The sequence below is a fragment of the Kogia breviceps genome, chromosome 13 (genome assembly GCF_026419965.1).
Source record: "Kogia breviceps isolate mKogBre1 chromosome 13, mKogBre1 haplotype 1, whole genome shotgun sequence".
Lineage (NCBI taxonomy): Eukaryota > Metazoa > Chordata > Mammalia > Artiodactyla > Physeteridae > Kogia > Kogia breviceps.
In genome coordinates, this window is record NC_081322.1 from 41,156,555 (window position 1) to 41,177,621 (window position 21,067).

At 39.6% G+C, this 21,067-nt stretch overlaps 2 protein-coding genes across 6 annotated transcripts in view; one reads left to right on the forward strand and one right to left on the reverse strand.

Moving 5' to 3' along the window:
* Positions 1-21,067, forward strand: part of SMPD2 (sphingomyelin phosphodiesterase 2) — a 46,448-nt gene that overhangs the window by 1,443 nt on the left and 23,938 nt on the right. For 2 of the 3 annotated variants that reach the window (XM_067011606.1, XM_067011604.1), the window contains 2 exons: positions 16,386-16,712; positions 17,556-17,802. The gene's annotated coding sequence lies outside the window, so the exon portion shown is untranslated. The remainder of the gene's footprint in view (positions 1-16,385; positions 16,713-17,555; positions 17,803-21,067) is intronic. The other variant, XM_067011605.1, reaches the window with a different exon arrangement.
* PPIL6 (peptidylprolyl isomerase like 6) overlaps positions 4,010-21,067 on the reverse strand; it is a 38,199-nt gene continuing 21,141 nt past the window's right edge. For 2 of the 3 annotated variants that reach the window (XM_059083650.2, XM_059083649.2), the window contains 2 exons: positions 10,943-11,078; positions 4,010-6,086 (listed from right to left, as the gene is read on the reverse strand). In XM_059083650.2, coding sequence (XP_058939633.1) covers positions 5,975-6,086; positions 10,943-11,078 — 248 coding nt within the window. In that variant the 3' untranslated portion in view covers positions 4,010-5,974. Of the gene's footprint in view, positions 6,087-10,942; positions 11,079-20,356; positions 20,566-21,067 lie in introns of those variants that run through there. The other variant, XM_067011607.1, reaches the window with a different exon arrangement.

The following is a 21,067-nucleotide window of genomic DNA, read 5'->3' on the forward strand; positions in this document are numbered from 1 at the left end:
TTAGATCTTCTGCCCATTTTTTGATACAGTTGTGGTTTTTTTTGTTACTGAGTTCCATGAGCTGTTTAAAATTAAGCCCTTGTCGGTTGCATCCTTTGCAAGTATTTTCTTCCAGTCCGCAGGTGGATTTTTCGTTTTGTTTATGGCTTCCTTTGCTGTGCAAAAGCTTATACATTTGATTAGGTCCCATTTGCTTACTTTTGTCTTTATTTTGCCTTGGGAGACTGACCTAAGAAAACGTTGCTACGATTTATGTCAGAAAATGTTTTGCCTATGTTATCTTCTAGGAATTTTATGGTGTCATGTCATATTCAAGTTAAGCTATTTTGATTTTATTTTTGTGTATGATGTGAGGGAGTGTTCTAACTTCATTGATTTACATGCGTATTATACAGTTTTAACATGTATTAAACCTTGTGTAATATTTAAATAACTTTCAACAAAATCAGAGAAGGATTGTAATAAGTCAGATATTAACAGTGAGCTAAAACTGTATATTCATATTCTTACTGTTCACACTGTGATTAGGGTTGGTTATAAAATACTAGATGCTCTCCACTTTGACTATGGTATTTCCTTGATAATTGTTCCAGGGTTTCATAGGGGAGCATAACACTTTAAAGTAGGTGTTCTCAACCTTGGCTGAAAATAGGAACCACCCAGACGTTTTGAAAAATACTGATGCCTGGGTACTGATTGAATTCATCTGGAATAAAGTCTGGGCTTCAGGAGTTGTAAAAACTCTCCAGGTGTTTCTTGTCTGCAGCTTAGGTTGCAAACCACTGCTTTACCCTTGCTTCTCTAAGCGTGGTTCATGAACCAATACCATTCATACCACTTGAAAACTTGTTAGAAATGCAGGTCAGGCCTCACCTCAAACCTCCTGAATCACAATCTGCATTTTAACGAGATCTATATGTGCACCTATTAAAGTCTGAGAAGACTGCTTTGCACTATAACCTGTGGAGAACTAGTCTCCTAAGTGGCTGCAATTCTTAGTGGTGAATCCTCTACAAAATTACATCAGGCAAGACATGTTGTGAAGTTTATGTTTCTTTATTTGGGTTTTTGCTTGTTTTACAAAGGTATGTAAGGTTATGGTACAAGCAACACAAAACTACTGGATATGCAGGAGTCTTGGAGCCCAGCCTAGGTTCCCTTTAGGCTGGCGCTTGAGACACATTTATTTTTATTTCTATACTGCTTTAAATCCTGGGCAGGCTAGAGCTTTTCCCATTATCTCTTAGTCCTTTAGGAAACAGAACAAAGACCTGTTAATAACTCATTCCTTAGGAACAACCCCCAAGTTCAAAGTAAACTACACCCAGGTAGCTTTCTGATATCCCCCTGTGCCCAGGCACCCTTTGTGCTCCTCCCAATCCTGTCTTGGAGTGCTGCTTTTCAGCCGGAACACACCCTGATGGATATTCTGCTTATTAAAATGTTCAACTGATTCTGTACTGAATGGTAAAGCGCACAGCCTGAGCAGCCAAAGGGTCCCAGTCACTCTTCTGAAATCCCAGACTGCCGTTGCCTCTCTAGAAGCGGAGGACTCACTTCCAGCCCAGCCAAGAGCTCTAGGTCCCTGCACCAGGCCTCTAGTTGCTGTCCCTTCTGATTGGTCAGTGTTTGCATACCTCCCTGCTGCTTTGATGAAATCAGAGTTTCTTGTCTCATCATTTTTTCTCATTCTTTTCTGTTGTCACACTTTAGTGTTTAATAACTTTTATCTTTGTTCTGCATACCTGTATGTCACAAGTCTCTCATGTATCTATGACTATTAGCCTGGTCTCCAGGCCAGCAGATCATCATCACCTGGTACATGTTAAAAATGCAAATTCTCCAACCCACTCCAGATCCACTGAACCAGAAACTGGTGTGAGGCCTAGGAATCTGTGTTTTAATAGGCTCAAGCATTTCTGATGCTCACTGAAGTAGAAGAACCTACGATTCACCATGTTTTCGAAACCACCTATCAAGTGTCAAACTTTGTAATTTGTGTTTTATGTGTTACTACTGAGTGTGTTACATTTTGTACGATGTATAAAATTTATTGGAGATATGGACCAACTAGATTTGCAAGTTTAAGTTGCAATTCCATTTTGGGAAGGGTCATGGATGGTATAAGCAATATAGTAGTTTAAAAAATGAGTTTCCGGGCTTCCCTGGTGGCGCAGTGGTTGAGAATCCGCCTGCCAATGCAGGGGACACGGGTTCGTGCCCCGGTCCGGGAAGATCCCACATGCCGCGGAGCTGCTGGGCCCGTGAGCCATGGCCGCTAGGCCTGCGCATCCGGAGCCTGTGCTCCGCAATGGGAGAGGCCACGACAGTGAGAGGCCCGCATACCGAAAAAAAAAAAAAAAATGAGTTTCCATGAGGGAAAGAGTATCACTAGGTTGATAGAGATTAATTTTAATTTTGAGGATATACCTTTGAATTAATTCAGTCAATTGGAAATTAGTATGTTAGTGAGAACAGCTAACACCGAGCATAACAGGGACTTGCTGTTTCTTGAAATGATGATGATGTTCTTTTTGTCAGTGGCAGTTTCTCTGTTTTTTTGTGGGTTGCCATTCCAGATGGGAAGATAATTTTTATCAAATTTCTGCTATGTGTCAACGATCATTAGTGGTGTCTTCACAAATTATCTCAATCCTCAAACCACTATGAGGTAGATGTACCCCGATTTTACTAGTGTAATTGAAGCCCCAAAGTAGATAATAGTATTGTTATTGATTTTATAAATTTCCTCAGGGAACCACTGAAGTTTTAGCGCCTGAAGGGAGCTAACAACTTCTTTACTCCTATTTGTTCCTTTTACAAATGAAGAAAATGCAAGGTTAAGTGATTTGGGCACCATTTTGCTAGCTAGCTGGGACTAAAACAAACACACCTGATTTAAAATATGTATAAAATGTAAATAGTATGGAATCCTGAGGTTGCCAGCCTATTCATTCATTAACAAATAGCTGGCATTGTTTGGAGTTGGGGAAAACATATTCTTTAGATAGAATTTAAAATATTTATCTCAAATCTCCCAAAATAAAAAATAATGAAAAGATACCACACTCTGCTTATTCACATGGCTTGGTGTAAGACAGAGCATATGTACTTGACTTTGCCATATCAGCATTTAGGGCTAGGTCACATAACTAACATTTTGTACAAAGCATCAGAATGCCTTTACTCTCATATTTGTAGACTTGGACAAATTTAAAATTCCTTCTGTTTAATCAAATCAGAATCTTTCATTTTGGTTAAATCAAAGTCTTATATTTGGAGTTAACTGGGATAAGCTTCTGAGTCCTTTGTAACAATCAGTTTCTCCAAACGATATAGTTAAACATAAATCATTCTTGGACAGTGTATTCTAAGACAGAAGTATCAGTGCATGTACCTTTAAATGATGGCAGTAAGAACCACTGCAGATACAGATCTGTGACTAAAGTTTCTACACAGCCTAAACGTGGGAAGTGAGAGCAAACAAAGTGACCATGAACTTGCCATCCTTTAGGTGGTTAGCAGAGTTCTACCTTTACATTGCAGCCAAACTGAAAAATAAGGGGAGCTGGCATCAGTTTCTTACACCCATGCAAATATCCCAGTTCTTTCACAATATCAGATAAATGCTTAATGCCCTAATATACAGGTTCATTGCCAGTAAGAATTGCTCTGCTTCTTGTTATTACATGACTAATGCCCGTAATGTTTTAACCAGGACCTTTGCAACGTGTCAGTTTCTTTCATCCCGTGCTTCAGGAGTTGCTGAGAGCCTCTGCGGCAAGCCCAGCGCTCCTTTGTGTGAGTTGTCGCCAGTGTGACTGGAAGAACCCCTCCAAAGGCCCAGGGAGTGGATCTGGAGGCTTGATACAAACAGCTTGAATTCTCAGGTTGGCCAAAACTCCTAAGAGTAGAAGAGGAGATACCTCCTCTTCAGTGTTTCCCAAATCTGGCTGTTAATCAGTCATTGAGGAGTTTTTAAAAAATACAAGTTCCTAGACAATACCCTGAAGGTCATATACCAGGATTTTATTAATCATACGTGCATCAACCACTTACAGCATAATTGGTCGTATTCTAGATCCTGTCTACAAATTCCTGAACCCCTGAACCCTCACAGCAGCTCTGTGTGGTAGGTACTACTGTTTTGAGATGAGGCAGTAGAGGCACAGTGAATTTCTTACCTGAGTTCGTGCAGCAAGGGAAGGGCAGAGCCAGGATTCAAACTCAGGCTGTCTGGCTCTAGAACACACATTCTTAACATTCTGCTGCCCCTGGGTCACTTGAGAACGTGACACAGGCAGTACGCTTCCTCCCCATCCCATATGGCAATAGCAATGAAGCTGTTATTAGAAAGAGAGAGAGAGGAAGGGAGGGAGGGGGAGAGAGAGACAGGAAAAGAGAGAAGGAGGGAAGGAGAGAGAAAGAAAGGAAGGAAGGGAGGAAGATAGATGTATATATAGATGCCCAATGGCAGGAGTTAGGGATGGTGGGGAGCAGGGAGTAGGTTAACTATAAAGGGCTATAGCCAGAGGGAGGTTTTTGTGGTGCTGAAAAAGCTCTGTGTCTTTATTGTGGTGTCAGTCACACAGATCTACAATATACAGGATAAAATGACAACTGCCATTTGTCAATTGCCTGGTTTTGATGTTATACTATGGTGTAAGATAGGACCGCTGGGGAAACGGTGATCTGTACACAGGACTGCTCTGTTCTATTTTTGCAATTACTTGTGAATCTATAATCATTTCAAAATTTAAAATTTTTAAAAATCCTTTGCCTCCCTTTGGCAAGCCCCAAGTCAATTAGGGGGCTGTCTCCTTAAGATCAGCTCAAAGAGAGATTGTGCTTGGAAGACAAACGTTCACTTAAGGGCAAGAAAAGTGCAGTGGGTCTGGGCAGAGCAGCAGTTCGACAGCAGTGGTGGCAGCAGCTCAGCGCTGTCACCATTAACAGAGGCAAGCACCTCACTGACTGCAAAAGGGGCTGAAACATGTTGCTTGTGTCTTGCAGTGATTCCCAAGTGACCAGTGCCCAGGTGGCTTAAATAAGAACCTCTGGGGAGAGAGCTAAGCGAATGCGCAGAATCCCTATCCCACATCTAGAGACTCTGCAGGTCAAGGACAGGGTTCCAGCAGTCTTTGTTGAAAAACTTCCCTAGGTGACATGGGTTTGAGAATCTCAGCTTAAGGAGCAGCTGATAAAGCTGGATCCCAGTAACATCTCAGGAGTCCACCACCACAGGGACTATAACCCAAGCCCTTGGTTTTCGTATAGTTGGTATGGCTCAGAGACAAGCATTCTATTCATAAAACCATCTAAAGTGTATATCCTTTTCTGACTGTTATGTATAAACAACGAAATATTACAATGAATTTTTTTCTGTTGCCTCTCTTCTGTTTGGTTATTTACCAACCTTCTTATGGCAGAAATATAATTACAGACACCAACATAATTCTGTTATAGGTACAAATGTTTTCGAATTTAGAGGCCATTAGGTACTGCTGCTAAGTTAAGAATGGTTTTGGCTACAAGTAACAATAATCGACCAACAAACAGGAATCTATTTGTCTCAGACAGCAAGAAATCTAGACATAGGGAGTTTCTAGTATTGGTCCCGCAGCTCAAGAATTGGGGCTGACACCTCTGTTGTTCTCTTGGCCTTTCCTTCATGGCTCCAGCCTCTCTGCATTCAAGACTGGATAGAGGGGAAGGGGCAGGACCACTGGCATTCTGCTGCTGTCTCACTGGCCAGAACAGTATCCCATGGCTACTCCTAGCTGCAAAGGAGGCTGGAAAATTGTGTATTTTGCTTTAGGCAAGAAAGAAAAATGGGGAGGGATTGGGTGTTGGGAGAGCTAACCTACAGCGTCCGCCACAGCTTTCAAATCAAATTTTAACACTGTTTAATTAAATCTAGAAACAGCTGATCGGATGTATAATAATAAATTATCAGAAAATACTGATACGAAGGTTAGGCATAAAGCTCTCCACTGTCAATAATTACACATTGTTGTATTGGTCTTTCATTCTCTGTTGGAACCAATTCTAGTTGATGAAGAACATCTGTTCCTTCAATCAGTTGCCTATATAGGAGAAAAAAATGGAAAATTCAGTCAGTCATAAATTTTCACATTTAGCTTATATTCCTAAACTGAGTCCTATCTAGCTTAGCTAAGGCTGTTTCCTACAAATTAAATTAACATCAGTCATAAATATCTTAAATAGCTCTAGATATGTCCACTTTGCCGTGCTTCTCCACACCTGCTCCGGGACCCTTCCAGTCTGTTATCCTCACTGCCATCAGAGTGATCTTTAAAAAATGCTAATGTGGTCTCACCTCCCCCACTTAAAACACTTCAATAATTTCCCATCAACCTTATGATAAAGACCAAAGGTCTCTCCCATGGCCGGCCTCCCCACTCCCCTCGAGGGTGCCTTGCAGCATGCTCCCTTGGTCTGTCAGCTCCAGCCAGACTGGCTCTCAGCACTTCAGCCACCGCCCCATGTGCCCTTCCTGCCACAGCTGTCTCCTTTGCTCTTGCCTCCCTCTGTCCCCTGGCCTGGTCACCTCCTGGCCTGCCTTCAGATCTTAGCCATCATGACCTTGGGGGATGTTTCCCAGACACCGCCCCCCTCCCAGCCCCGCTTATGTCAAGTCCCCCCTCTCCCTTATAGGAGTGATCAGGGATAAACTTGACATTTATCTCTATGCTTCTTGGATTAATTTCTGATTCTCCCCTGAGGGCAGCGATCATGCTTTTGCTTAGTGCTCAGTGCCTGGCACAGAGTGGGCACCTCATTGTCATCCACTGAATATGTGAATAAAAGACAGCCCAGAGCCATGCTAGTTTGGGTCTCTGTACATGTTCACTGGCCACAAGCCAGAACTCCCCTAGTGGAACTAGACTTCTGATGGTTCTCTCAACTAAAAAAAGGCAGCAGAAGCCAGAGAGATAGCTCTAAACATAGGACTGTGCCCTCTGCCAGTGTTTGGGTTGAAGCAGTGGTTAAGGGGAAGGTGCAATTTCCATTTCATGATCCTTTAGGGGACAGTGTCAGTGCTGACACTGACCATCTCTAGTCATTTCTTTTCTGGGGGGCTCTTTTTGCCATCCCAATTAGAAAACATGACACAGAGAAGGACACAAGATACATTCTGAGGATGAAGAGCAGGGAATAAATGGACAGATTCACCTCTGTCCAAAGAGGCTGTGAAGCCTATTCTCCATATTGGTTTCACAAATACTGAATGAGCACCTACTGTGTGCACCTTTCCACTGTGACAGGTGTTAGGGCACAAAGTGAGTGAGACTCAGTTCCTATTTCAAGTTGTTCACAGTGTGCCAAAGAGGACAAAGAGGCAGTTTGATTTTGGTAGTTGGGGGGGGTGGTATTTCTGACCTCAGCCTTGAAAGAGAGTTTGGCAGACTGAAGGAAGGCAGGACGTAACAAGACAAGCAAAGGCCCAGAGGCTGTTCTGGGAGGGATGGTACTCTGGTCTGGCTGCAGCTCAGCTGCCATGCTCAAAGCTTCCAAATCTACATCTCTAGCCCTTGCCCAGCTTGAATACCTACTCCTGGTATTCAGGAGTTGCCACCTGCCTGTCATACAGGTATCTTCACTTGAAACATAACTTGTCCATCTTGAATTCATGATCTTCTCTCCCATATCCTCCTTCTTGTATTCTCTACTGTGGTGAATGGCACCAGCCATCCAACCAGTTCCAAAATCCTAGGAGTTCCTCCAGATCTTCACTGCCCAATATGGTAGCCAATAGCCACAGGTGGCTATTTAAATTAAATTTAATTAATTAAATTTAGTTCCTCAGTTGCACTGGCCACATTTCAAGTGCTAAGTGGCTTATGTGGCTAGTGGCTGTCATATTGGGCAGCACAGATCATAGTACATTTCCATCACTGCAGAAAGTTCTATTAGATACCATTGCTCTATACCTTTCTCATAACCTCACCACCAACATCTAAATAGTCATGAAGTCTTGTTGAATCTAATTTCCAAATATCTCTTGAATTTTTCCATTTATCCCCTGCTCATCTGTACTGCCAATGCCTTAGACTAGGACTTCATTTATGGCCTACTATTACCATCGCTTCTTCTTTTTTTTTTTAACATATTTATTGGAGTATAATTGCTTTACAATGGTGTGTTAGTTGCTGCTGTATAACAAAGTGAATCAGTTATACATATACATATATCCCCATATCTCCTCCCTCTTGCATCTCCTTCCCACCCTCCCTATCCTACCCCTCTAGGTGGTTACCATCGCTTCTTAACTGGCCTTTCTACCTTCATTTTCATCCTTTGCCAATTAATTCCTCACTTCTGCTAAAAAGAGATTTTTTTTCAGAACAGGAACCTGGTCATGTTGCTCCCAATTTAAAATTCTCCCATGGCTTCCCAGCCCCTTCAGGTGGGCAGCATGGCACCCACAGCCCTTTGAGAGCCGGGACTTGGCTGTCTCATCTTTTCCAGCCTCTACTCTCTCCATTTCCCCCTGGGCTCTAAGCTGTAGCCAAACTAAATGACTGATAGATAGGATACTCCTTAGGGTCTCTCTACAGAGGTTCTTCACTCTTTCTAAAACTTACTTTACTCACTTTGATTTCCAGCCTTCTCTATCTGGCTAACGTCTACATGAATTTCAGTACTCATTTCATCTTCTCATGAAGCTTCCCATGACTCCTCCCCACTTTAGGGGTCCCTTATAATGAAATTAATTCCTCCCCAGCACTATCCCCAACATATACTCCTTTGACCTATGTATGTGTGAATGGAGATCTTACAGGCTTGTATTTTGATATTCTTTCCTTGGGAAACCACAGGGCAGGGCCATAAACAAGACTGTGGGTTGATGCAATCTCCCCTAAAGGGCATTCCCAGTGTCATCCATCTGAAGACAAGGCAAGTTCATGTACCAGAAACTAGGGCTTGGAAGGAGGGTCTGTCTCAAATAGGAAAGGAAATTTCTGTATCTCTCTGGACCTTGCTCACACGCCTGGACATGGGCTTCTGGAAGCTCAGATAAACCTGCGGGTGCTCTGTGATGATAGGGAAGAGAAAGCATCTTCCACTAGAGGCAGCTCTACAGCAGGGAAGGAGGGTATCCCTGAAGGAGTTAGTTATATTTTATCAGATTATCTAGTTGCCTATTATGGTATTACTTTTCTGCTTCTCCCCTAGCATTCTGTCAGGTCTTGATTAAATATTTCAGCCCAGACTCAGCTGTTACTTGGAGGCTTAAGGGGAAAAAATTGAGATTATACTTAGGCTAGAGCAAGAAAAGCAGTGCAGTGCCTCCCTGAGGCCAGTGTGTTGGTGATAACGAATTAGTGCGAGAGATTCCCCTAAAGATGAATCACTTGGAAAAAGGCAATCATCAAAAGGAGATCAAGCATCCTCCTCTCCACTACCATCCTGTAGGATCTGTATTGGCTTTTACTAAGGAGTTGGAGGGTACTTATTGCCTTGCCCTCTCTCCTGTATTCCCAGTGCACTCTTTACAGGGCTTGCATGTTCCTATCTCACTGTCTTAACAGTTGTTGGGTTTTCCAACACACTATATAGGCTCCCTGAAGGGTGGAAGTTGTGCCACATCACTCTTGCCCCAGGACTGAGCACCGGGACTAGCACTTGTTAGGTGCCTAATAAAATGCTGGTTGAATGAATGGGTCAGAAGGCCAGCAGCAGTGAAGGCTGAAAAAAGATGTGGGGCCAGAGGGTGGAGGACCTGGAATGCCGCTCTGAACTCTAGGCTATATGGATCTGGGGTTGGAGGTGGTGAAGGAGTCACTAAATTTTTTAAAGTAGTCATGTTTGCATTTGAGAAAGGTACCTTTTGGAAGGATATAAAGGATCACCTAAGCATATGGTTGAGGGCAAGATACTACCAGCAAGATGACAGGAAGATATTTAAAAGATCTAAGAAATTACAAGAATTATTTGGATTTAAAAAATAATTGAAGAATGCATTTTCAAAATCAGAATATAGTTTATTAAGACCAGGGAAGATGGAGGAAAATGCATTATTTTAGCTTATGTAGCTGTTAAAATCATCTCTTTAAAGAAGTCTCCTTTGGATGAAAATAAACTTTCTGCTTTTTCAACCTGGAAATATCACCTGCATTACACTGAAGGAATAATTGTGCTTAAATTTTTTTTTAAATTGTGCTTAAAATTAACATTGGCCTGGAATTTTTTTCTGAGGATGAAGAGTCAGTAATTATCCCTGTGGAGTAGCTGGAATAATCTAATATTCAGAAAAGTTCTGACACCTTATACATCATTTCAGGAAAGACAAAGTAAGCTTAATTTATATTCATTTCAGTAATCAAACAGAGATATGAAACACGGGAGTGATGAAAAGTATAATCACCATCCATATTAGGTCCACATGCCTATAAGCATCTTGCTAATAATATTCTAGTAATTATTACCTGAGATATTTCCATATTTTAAATTGCTCAGTAAAAAAAAAAGTTACTTGTAGCTTGAACAATTTTATTTCTCTCTTCACAATGTGAAGAGAAATTGTCTCTTCATGGACAATTACATAAATGGCTTCACCTCACTTCTGTATCTAAATATATCTACATTATTAAGAACTATGGCATTATTCATAGTTAAAAGAATTGACAATATCCTTCAGGCAGAAGATCCATAGACGGGTGGATGATGGATGGATGGATGGATGCACAGGACGTTATAATGGCTGTGCCTGAATGGTTTCCGTGTTTATTATAGATAGCAAGCTTCTTATGAAATACTTATTTCTGAACATATTTGTCTACAGTATTTGTATTACTTTTGCTTTTAAATTCAATTTTTAGTTACCCGTAGACTATGTACAATACTTACCCACATCTTTTTGAACCACATTTTTACATGTATGAATATTATATAGATGAACTTACAATGCACATACCCAAAAGCCACATATTTTCTATCTAGATAGGGAGTTGCTTGTAGTGTGATGTAGAATTGTGACCCATTGCTGTGACGGCCTTTGTTGACCATTCCAAGAACTCCCCTTTTATTATGAGGAATTGAGAAGTTTTCATCTAGAAAAGACAATATGCAATAGGCCACTAAAATATTTCTATTTTCTTGATTGATAGTAATACATAAAACACAAACAATGCTTGGTAACAAGGGTTCTCAATCATATTTAGCAATGTCTTCCAAATTGTAAATATTCTATTTGTTTCATATTACTTTCACTCAACTGGGCTGTTAAAAAAGAGAAGCTGGAAAGTGTTAGACCTGTTTGAGCATTTACCTTTAGTTTATCATTAATATAGCTAAAAACAAGTGTGCTAAGAAAAAAGATAATGTAAAAGGAAGAACTTGAAATTAATAATATAAAAGGAAGCACATACCTTTTTTTAGGAATAAAAGTCAGCAAACATTCTTGTATTGTTTTGGCAGTAATATTTTATTCAAACTATTATTAAAAATGACTCCTTGGAGAAACCTTTCACAGACAGACCCTTCCCCTCACAGCATCTTCTGCAGACCTCTATTACAGTCTTTAAAACACTATGTGTAATCGTTTACAGACTGTTTCATGTTTGTGAAGGCAGGGGCTTTATCTCATCATCGCTTTAGCCCCAGGGCCCCCTAGCACATTACTTGGCACATGTGTGGCCTTAAATATTGATGATGAAAATAAGTTAATTTATGCTTATTTTTAGTAGTCTTTAAACAGATTTTAATCTCAAACCTTATATGGGTTGACCAAGATTTTGTGGAAAGTGATTTTTTTAGTGTAAGATTAACAAGTAAAAAGAATTATACGGTGATTATCAGGCCACCATTTTCAGGAAGAACCATTTCCAGCATGAAATAAGATTTGCCTCCAAACTCAAAAACACAGAAGGAAGTAGTAGAAGAGAAATTCAGTAAAAGTTTTCATTCAATAACTTTATCAAATTCTGGGAATAATTGAGAGATATGAATATTAACTGTCAAGATTTTCTTAAACTGCAATTGCTGACTATTCTCATTTTAAGTTTCAAAGCTAAGACAACAAAGTAATTAAGCCATATCTATGGGGGTTACTTTTAGCTTGTTAAACTGCACACTGAATAAAGACTCTGAAATCTTACGAAATGAAAATAAAGTATTTTTGTGCAAATATATCTTTATAATCATATTGATACTCTATATTCATTTCAGTGGAATAGAGAATAGCCCATTAATTTCACAGAAAAATCACATGGCATAGAAATGTGCCCAAGCAGAGATTCAGAGAGTTTTAACAAAATGGTATTTGTCATTGCTCTTAGATATTATGATCAATTTTTCTTAAATTCTGAAAGTAATTGGAAAGAAAATTTATAGAGTTATAACATTTTTACCAAAAATTCTGTGATTATGGGAGAACTTTTAAAACATTAAGGGTGTAACTTTGTTTGAAACAGAAATCAGAATTCACCTGCTGAAGAAAATCAGTTTCTGAATTTATTTAATATAAAACTCATTCTGATGTTTATAATGAAAGCACTACTGCTTTCTCAAGTTTGGGGAAACTGCCTCTATTCTCTCTGGTAAGGGAATAAGTAGACAATTTGGGACATTTATATATAATTTTCTGAAGACAGTAACATCAAGTAGAAATTGGACTTGAATCCTGCAACATCAATTTTTTAAACCTACTGCCTTAATTTTACCAGCATATTTAAATAATAATAGCTATTCACTAATTATTTATTGTTATATAAAATTAAATTGGGTGTGCTACCTAGCATTTTTAAACTGCTGCTTTAATGAAATATTTTATTTTTTATATTTTTAATTGAAGTATAGTTAATTTACAGTATTATATTAGTTTCAGGTGTACAGCATAGTGATTCAGTATTTTTTTTTTTTTTTTTTTTTTTTTTTTTTTTTTTTTTTTGCGGTATGCGGGCCTCTCACTGCTGTGGCCTCTCCCGTTGCGGAGCACAGGCTCCGGACGCACAGGCTCAGCGGCCATGGCTCACGGGCTTAGTTGCTCCGCGGCATGTGGGATCTTCCCGGACCAGGGCACGAACCCGTGTCTCCTGCATCGGCAGGCGGATTCTCAACCACTGCGCCACCAGGGAAGCCCCCTCAGTATTTTTATAGATTATATTCCATTAAAAGTTATTACAAGATAATGGCTATAATCCCCTTGCTATATAAGATATCCTTGTTGTTTTTCTGTTTTATACATAGGGGTATGTATCTCTTAATCTCATATCCCTACTTTGCCCTTCCCCCCTTCCCTCTCCCCTCTGGTAACCACTAGTTTGTTTTCTGCATCTGTGAGTCTGTCTCTGGTTTGTTATATACATTCATTTGTGTTATTTTTTAGAGTCTACATATAAGTGATAACATACAGTATTTATCTTTTCTTTGACTTATTTCACTAAGCATAATATTCTCTCAGTCCATTCCATTGTTACTAATGGCAGTATTTTATTCTTCTTTATGGCCGTGTAATATCCCATTGTATATATATACCACATCTTCTTTATCCATTTATCTGTTGATGGACACTTAGGGTGCTTCCATAGCTTGGCTACTGTAAGTAGTGCTGCTTTGAACATTGGGGTGCATGTATCTTTTCGAATTAGTGTTCTTGTGTTTTCTGGATATATACCCAGGAGTGGAATTGCTGGATCATATTGTAGTTCTATTTTTAGTTTTTTGAGGAACTCCATACTGTTTTCCATAGTGGCTACACCAACTGCATTCCCACCAGCAGTGTACAAGGTTCTTTTTCTCCACATCCTCTCCAGCATTTGATATTTGTAGACTTTTTGATGATGGCCATTCTGACTGGTGTGAAGTGATACCTCAGTGTAGTTTTGATTTGCATTTCTCTAATAATTAGTGATGTTGAGCATCTTTTCACCTGCCTGTTGGCCATCTGTATGTCTTCTTTGGAAAAATGTCTATTCAGGCCTTCTACCCATTTGATAGGGTTCTTTTCTTTTTCTTTTTTTTATATGGAGTTAGTTGTATGAGCTGTTTACATGTTTTGGAGATATTAACCCCTGTCAGTCATATCATTTGCAAATATTTTATCCCATTCAGTAGGTTGTCTCTTTGTTTTGCAGATGTCTTCCTTAGCTGTGCAAAAGCTTTTAAGTTTAATTAGGCTATTTGTTTATTCTTGCTTTAATTTCTTTTGCCTTAAGAAACAAAGATGTAGCCTGTGCTCCACACGGGAGAAGCCACAACAGTGAGAGGCCCATGTAGTGCAAAAAAAAAAAAAGAAACAAAGATGCAAAGCAATCTACAGATTTAATGCACTCCCTATCAAAATACCCATGACATTTTTCACAGAACTAGAACAAATAATCCTAAAATTCACATGGAACCACAAAATACCCCAAATTGCCAAAGGAACCTTAGAAAAAAAAGAACAAAGCTGGAGGTACCACTCTCCCAGACTTCAAAGTATACTACAAAACTACAGTAATCAAAACAGCATGGCACTGGCACAAAAACGGACACATAGATCAATGGATCAGAATAAAGAACCTAGAAATAAATCCATGCACCCATGGTCAATTAATCTACGAAAAAGGAGGCAAGAATATACAATGGAGAGGAGACAGTCTCTTCAATAAGCTGGGAAAACTGGATAGCTACATGTAAAACAATGAGATTAGAACATGCCCTCACACTATATACAAAAATGACTCAAAATGGATTAAAGACCTAAATGTAAAACCTGAAACCATAAAACTCCTAGATGAGAACATAGGCAGAACACTCTTTGACATTGAAATATTTATTTTAAAACATGTTGATTGTGTACATGATGTTAGGGATAAATAGCCAAGTGTTTATCAGTACTTGAATGCATAGATTATTCAGGTATATTCATAATATTAAACAGTAGTGAAAATGAGAGTATTCCAGCCATAGATGACATGGATGAATCTCATAGGCAGTGATGAATGAAAGAAACAAGACACAAAGAATGCCTGCCATATAAGTCAATTTATATAAAGTCCAAAAACAGTCAATAACTCTGTTACTTAGGGATCCATACACAAGTGTTTAACAAGAAAAGCAAGGAAAAAGTCAGGTTAGTGGTTACCTCTAATAGGGAGATGGAATTATTATTGAGGATGGACAAATGGGGTGCTTCTGGCATGCTGGCAGTTTTACTTTCTTGACAAAGATGGTAATATGGGGGGTTGCTTTATAATTTTTTAAAGTTTTTTAAAAAATATTTTTATTTATGTATTTACTTGGCTGCGCCTGGTCTCAGTTGCAGCATGTGAACTCTTAGTTGCAGCATGTGGGATCTAGTTCCCTGACCAGGGATCGAACCCAGGCCCCCTGCATTGGGAGTGCCGAGTCTTAGCCACTGGACCACTAGGGAAGTCCCTATAATTATTTTTAAATTGTACATAATGCAGTTTCTCTATATAAGATAAACATCACAATTTTAAAAAATGAATAGCCCTTAAATGTCTACCCAGACCACATTATCTTCAGTTCTTATTTCTACTAAAAAATACTTTTGCATAACTTAGTTGCATTATTGAATACTGACAGTGCATCAGGCTCTCTGCTTTTTATTAATGTTCACTTTCATTTAAAGACAAGGTGGCTGGGGGAAAAGGTTGATATTCAGCTTCTAACTTCAAAACAGGATTTGGGAAGAGAAAAAAAGTTGTGATTCAAAATAAAGCAGGGTTTCCCTGGTGGCACAGTGGTTAAGAATCTGCCTGCCAATGCAGGGGACACGGGTTCGAGCCCTGGCCCGGGAAGATCCCACACGCTGTGGAGCAACTAAGACTGTGCACCACAACTACTGAGCCTGCGCTCAAGAACCCGTGAGCCACAACTACTGAGCCCGTGTGCCACAACTACAGAAGCCCATGTGCCTACAGCCTGTGCTCAGCAACAAGAGAAGCCACTGCAATGAGAAGCCCGTGCACCACAAGGAAGAGTAGCCCCCGCTCGCCGCAACTAGAGAAAGCCCATGCACAGCAATGAAGACCCAATGCAGCCAAAAATAAATAAATAATTTTTTTAAAAAATAAATAAAGCAAAACAGACTCTCCTCAAGTTAAAAAAAAAAGATTAACCAATTTACAAAAGAATCAACTAATTGAATTATATATATATTTCATTCTTTTAAATTCACTGTGTTAAGCTTAATAAAAGTGATTTTTGTGGTTGTGATTGTTTTTAACAAGCCCTGGGTTTTAATTCTGCATCTCATGGAATTACAGTCCAATGAGAGAAATGTGGAGGCAGGTCTGGCTGTCAACAACATATTAACATTCCATGTGGAGGCGGGGGTGGTGAGTATAAATGAAGGAGGGAAACCCATGTTTTAGCTGTACTGAGTACTGGCCCTGTGCTCTCTCTTTCAGCCACTCATTTCTCCTGGAGCATCTCTCCTTTTCACTTGATTGTGTGAAGTGAAACACAGACAAACTGAAGAATCAGAGCTTCCCTAAACCCACCGGGCTCCCTGGGCACCAGAGGAGCCAGGCATCCAGCTGGAGACTGAATCCCCATAGTATCTAAGGATGGGAGCAGAGGGGATGGACGGAGGCACAGGGATGTCCAAAGGGGCAAGTGAAGAAATGAGCCAAGAGATCAGTCTCCTACTGGACAGAAGACTCAAGTTCTGCCGAGAATTGCACCTCCAAGCAGAAAGAGTTTGGGTGATCTGATAATGGCCATGGGGTGGAGAGGTATGGTAGACTCTCATCAGGGATTATGGATGCCAGGAAAGCTGCCCAAACGTCCTTTCCTTCTCTGCAACGTCTTATTTTCAGACCCAGCTCAGAGCAGCTCTGGGTGCCGCCCCCAGCTCTCCCAGGCAGCTGTTCTTTCCTTTTTCATACAGCACTGGGTTCTTCCTCTGTAATGGTGATGGGCACCACGCCTGTACTTTATCTGTTTAAATGTCTGTCTGTACAAAAACACTAAAATCCTGGAGTGTGGAAACTTGGTCACATCATCTTTGTTTCCTAAGGTCCTAGTACCATGTCGGCACCTAACTAAGAGTTAAAAGTTCTGAATAAATAAATGAGTGGTGTCACTTGAATGATTTCATTTTATAAAGCTGTCTCCACATGAATTTAGAAGGAAAACTAGCTTTTACTTTTCCTTTGGCCATTGATTGAATATTATTTTTTAAACCATTTCATTGTATTAAAATATAGACACAAAAAGCCATGGAAAACTATAGTTGGAATTATTGTTAGAGTTATTATAAGGCAAATACCCTTTTAACCACCATTCAGACCAAGAAAAAGAACTTTGCCAGCCTTCCCTCCACAGGTTCTACCTCTATCCCTTTCTTTATTTACACTTTATCTGTTAATGAACCTAAGCTATTTCACCTCTAGAATTTCTCCCAGGTCAGGGTTTGCCAGTTGCACACACGGTGCAGTTCAACAGGTTTCTCTGTTCCCTGTCCTGTGGGTTCTGTGCTAATACTTGTGTTGAAGATGCATATTGTTTCACCTTGATTGATATATTAGGGAGGGAATGATTTGAGCATGATGAATCTCACCCCTGCTTTAACGCAGTTCCCTCCAGGAGAACCACCAGGCGAATGTAGGAAACTGCCTCTGCTGAACTGAGCTAGCTCCCCAGGAACACACACACCTCAGACGTGACCAGCCACATCCGTCACCACGTATGAGCTGCGTCCACCCACATCTGGAGTTACAGCTTCCGTCTAGCTGCAGAGAATGCTCCTTCTGCCACCTCAAGATCACTCACAAGCTGCAGCTCTTCCCATGCCACCTCCACAGATGTCAAGGAGTTTTCAGGGTAAAGTGCCTTATTATTATGGTACTGATGTATTTCTTGACCACATAATGTATATAAAACTGTGTTACTGTTTTTATTAGGTTATTAATGTGTCACCGAGGAAGTTTTTTTACCTCAGTTTTGCCGTAAGTCCTGTGGTTTTCATTGCATGATTTTACATAGCACAGAGATTTTTAAGAACACATTGTAGCAGAACTGATTGCATTTCTCTCAGATTGGAAGCTAGGTCCAACAGCTTCATCAGACTCTTGTTCTATTCCTTTGGTAGTGTGTCCTCTCAACAGAAGGCTCATACTGTCTGATTGTCTCTGTTTTTGTGAAGTTAGCAGATGCTGATGCAGCAAATGCCTACATCCATTATTTCCCTGGAGGCAGCAAAATGGTGACATTCTAATTTTATTTTTCCTTTTCATTATTAATTGGAATACTTTTATAACAAGATGTTTCCCGGTATAGTTCCTATAGGAAAGGCAAGATAAATGCTTGATTCTTTACCTATATTTATCAGTTTTCAAGATAATGAATTTATTTCCTATCATTCCCCCAGAGGTGAGCAAGTAGGTTTTATTTTATAATATAATATCTTTATGAACTCATGGATTTAAAATATTTGTTGGGTTTCAATCAGCTGTAATTACTATTCAAATTATTTCATCTTTGGCCAGTGAAAGACTCTTCAAATTGGCTCCTGAGCCCTTTCTTTAATAGCGCTCCTGGCTGTCTGACGCCATGATAGCATGACTGAGGTTCCAGGCTTATTTCAAAATTTCCTGTCTCAGAACTGGAATCTGCCATTTGTCCCAGAGGCCCTGGTTTCTTTAATCAAGAAATGACATTTCAAAACAACAATCTGAATTCCAGGAGAGTATGTCATTACTCGGCTGGTCATTGTTTGCAGATGAATTCCATGGGCAGAACTATAGATACAGGTATAGATTAGATATAGATACAGATATGATACTTCTTGAGTTTAAAGTGATATTTCCAATTCAAATTCAGGACTATGGAATATTTTACTTATTAACCTCTATCGTATTTCATCTGTATCTCCTTTCTTCCACACTGAAGATTCCAGTTCTCAAGGACACAGGAAATGATGAAATTAGAAATTCCCATAATTATTTACTTGTTTTTTTCCTATATTATATATATAACAATCTCAAAATAATGTTAATAATACCATCACCAGTAAAATATACTGCAAATAGTTTAAAATTTTGCATATGTTCTCCCCATTTCTTTCATTTAAAATAAATTGTTAGACTAAGCATATAGTCATTGTATACCATACTCTCACCCTTTTAATCCTCATTAAATTTTAGTTTTATAAGTAACTATATGGTTAATGCTCACCACCAGTTCTTCTTTCAGGGTCCCTCTTGTAATTTGGCTGAATGAAACTCATGCTAATTCCTCAGGAAGGACTCATGACAACACTATTCCCTAAAGTTTTACATGTTGATAACTTGTGTGCCCTTTATAATTCAAATTCAGTTTGACTGGATATAAAGTCCCCAGTTCACTTTTCATTTCCTTGAGCATCCTAAATATATTACTGTATTTTCTTCTGGCATAATAAGAGTATGATGATAATGTACTTCTCTTTCCCTTATAAATCACTTGCTGTTTTTGCCTACCTGCCCAAAGAATTTTTTTCTTTTTCTTTAATATCTAATAACGTTAGTAAAATATGTCTGGTGTTGGTTGTTCTGGTTCAGTATTGTCCAGTAGCTGTGTGTTCGTTCAGTAAGTAGTTTCAAGTTTTTAAACAGATATTTTTACTTGAGGTATAAACATGCAGTAAAATGCATATATCTTAGATCAAAGTGAACCTTTGATGCATTTTGACAGTTGGGTATAGTTGTGTAATCGCCACCCCAAAAAAATATAGAATATCAAATCCTTTTTTATTTCAGGAAAGTTTTCTTTAATTATAATTCTTAGTGTTTGTTCTGTTCCCTTGCATTGGTTTAATTCCTTAGGAATACTTATCATCTGTATGCTGGATCTTCTCTTTATATCTTTAGTATTTATCACTTTCTTGTAAATCCTTTTTATCTTCATGTCTTTTTGGTTTAAAAGAAATTTCCTTCTTCTACCTTCTACTTCTCTTATTTTTTTATTTTTTGGCTATGCCACACAGCATGTAGGATCTTAGTTCCTCAACCAAGGATTGAACCCATGCCCCCTGCATTGGAAGGGCAGAGTCTTAACCACTGGACTGCCTTTTTGGTCTTGTGTTCCTTCTAATTTGTTCATTTCTGAAATTTTCTTTTATTGTTAATTCTTTTCTTTAGTTCTGTAACCTCATGTCTAAAGCTTCCTCATTTTGATTTATGAGTTCTTTCCTGTCTTATATCATTGTCTTTATGTCTTTTAGCTCATTTTGAAATTCTTACAGTTTTGCTCTGTTCTGTGAGCCTTCTTTCTAGGGTACTTTCATTATCTGTAGCAGTGTTACTGTGCTCTTTTTTTTTTTTTTTTCCTTAAATAATCATGAAAATGTCTGCTGCTTTTTTTTTTTTTAATTTTTATTTATTTAATTTTTGGCTGTGTTGGGTCTTCTTTTCTGCGCGAGGGCTTTCTCTAGTTGCGGCGAGCGGGGGGCCACTCTTCATCGCGGTGTGCGGGCCTCTCACTGTCTCGGCCTCTCTTGTTGTGGAGCACAAGCTCCAGACGCACAGGCTCAGTAGTTGTGGCTCACGGGCTTAGCTGTTCTGCGGCATGTGGGATCTTCCCAGACCAGGGCCCGAACCCGTGTCCCTGCATTGACAGGCAGATTCTCAACCACTATGCCACCAGGGAAGCCCTCTGCTGCTTTTTAATGCAACTTTAGTTTTATGTAAAATTAGTATTCCTCAATGTTTAGAAGTAGGTGTGGATTTAGAAGGAAGGTAGTTTTCCTAACTTCACAAAGCTCCCTCTTGTGCTGTTTTCATATGTTGTTCAGCTGTGTGGCAACTTGCTTTCTGAGATTTCCTGACTCTGTTGCCTTTCCCTCTTTATCACTGTTGTCCCCGATACCTGCATAATTTTTATTCCATTCCCAGCACTTCTTCCTCAGTGAGGGCCTGTCCTGGAAGAGAGGCCTTTCAGATGGGTTTTGAGAGTTCGCAGAGGTTAGACTGCTCCAGCCTCCTCAAGCCTTATGAGGGGCTCCATGCACTCACCTGCTATTGCCTATTGTGGGGTTCTATATTCTCAGCTCTGTCAGATGCCCTGCTTTCTCTCACATACATGCTGATACCATGCAGACTTTGTGACT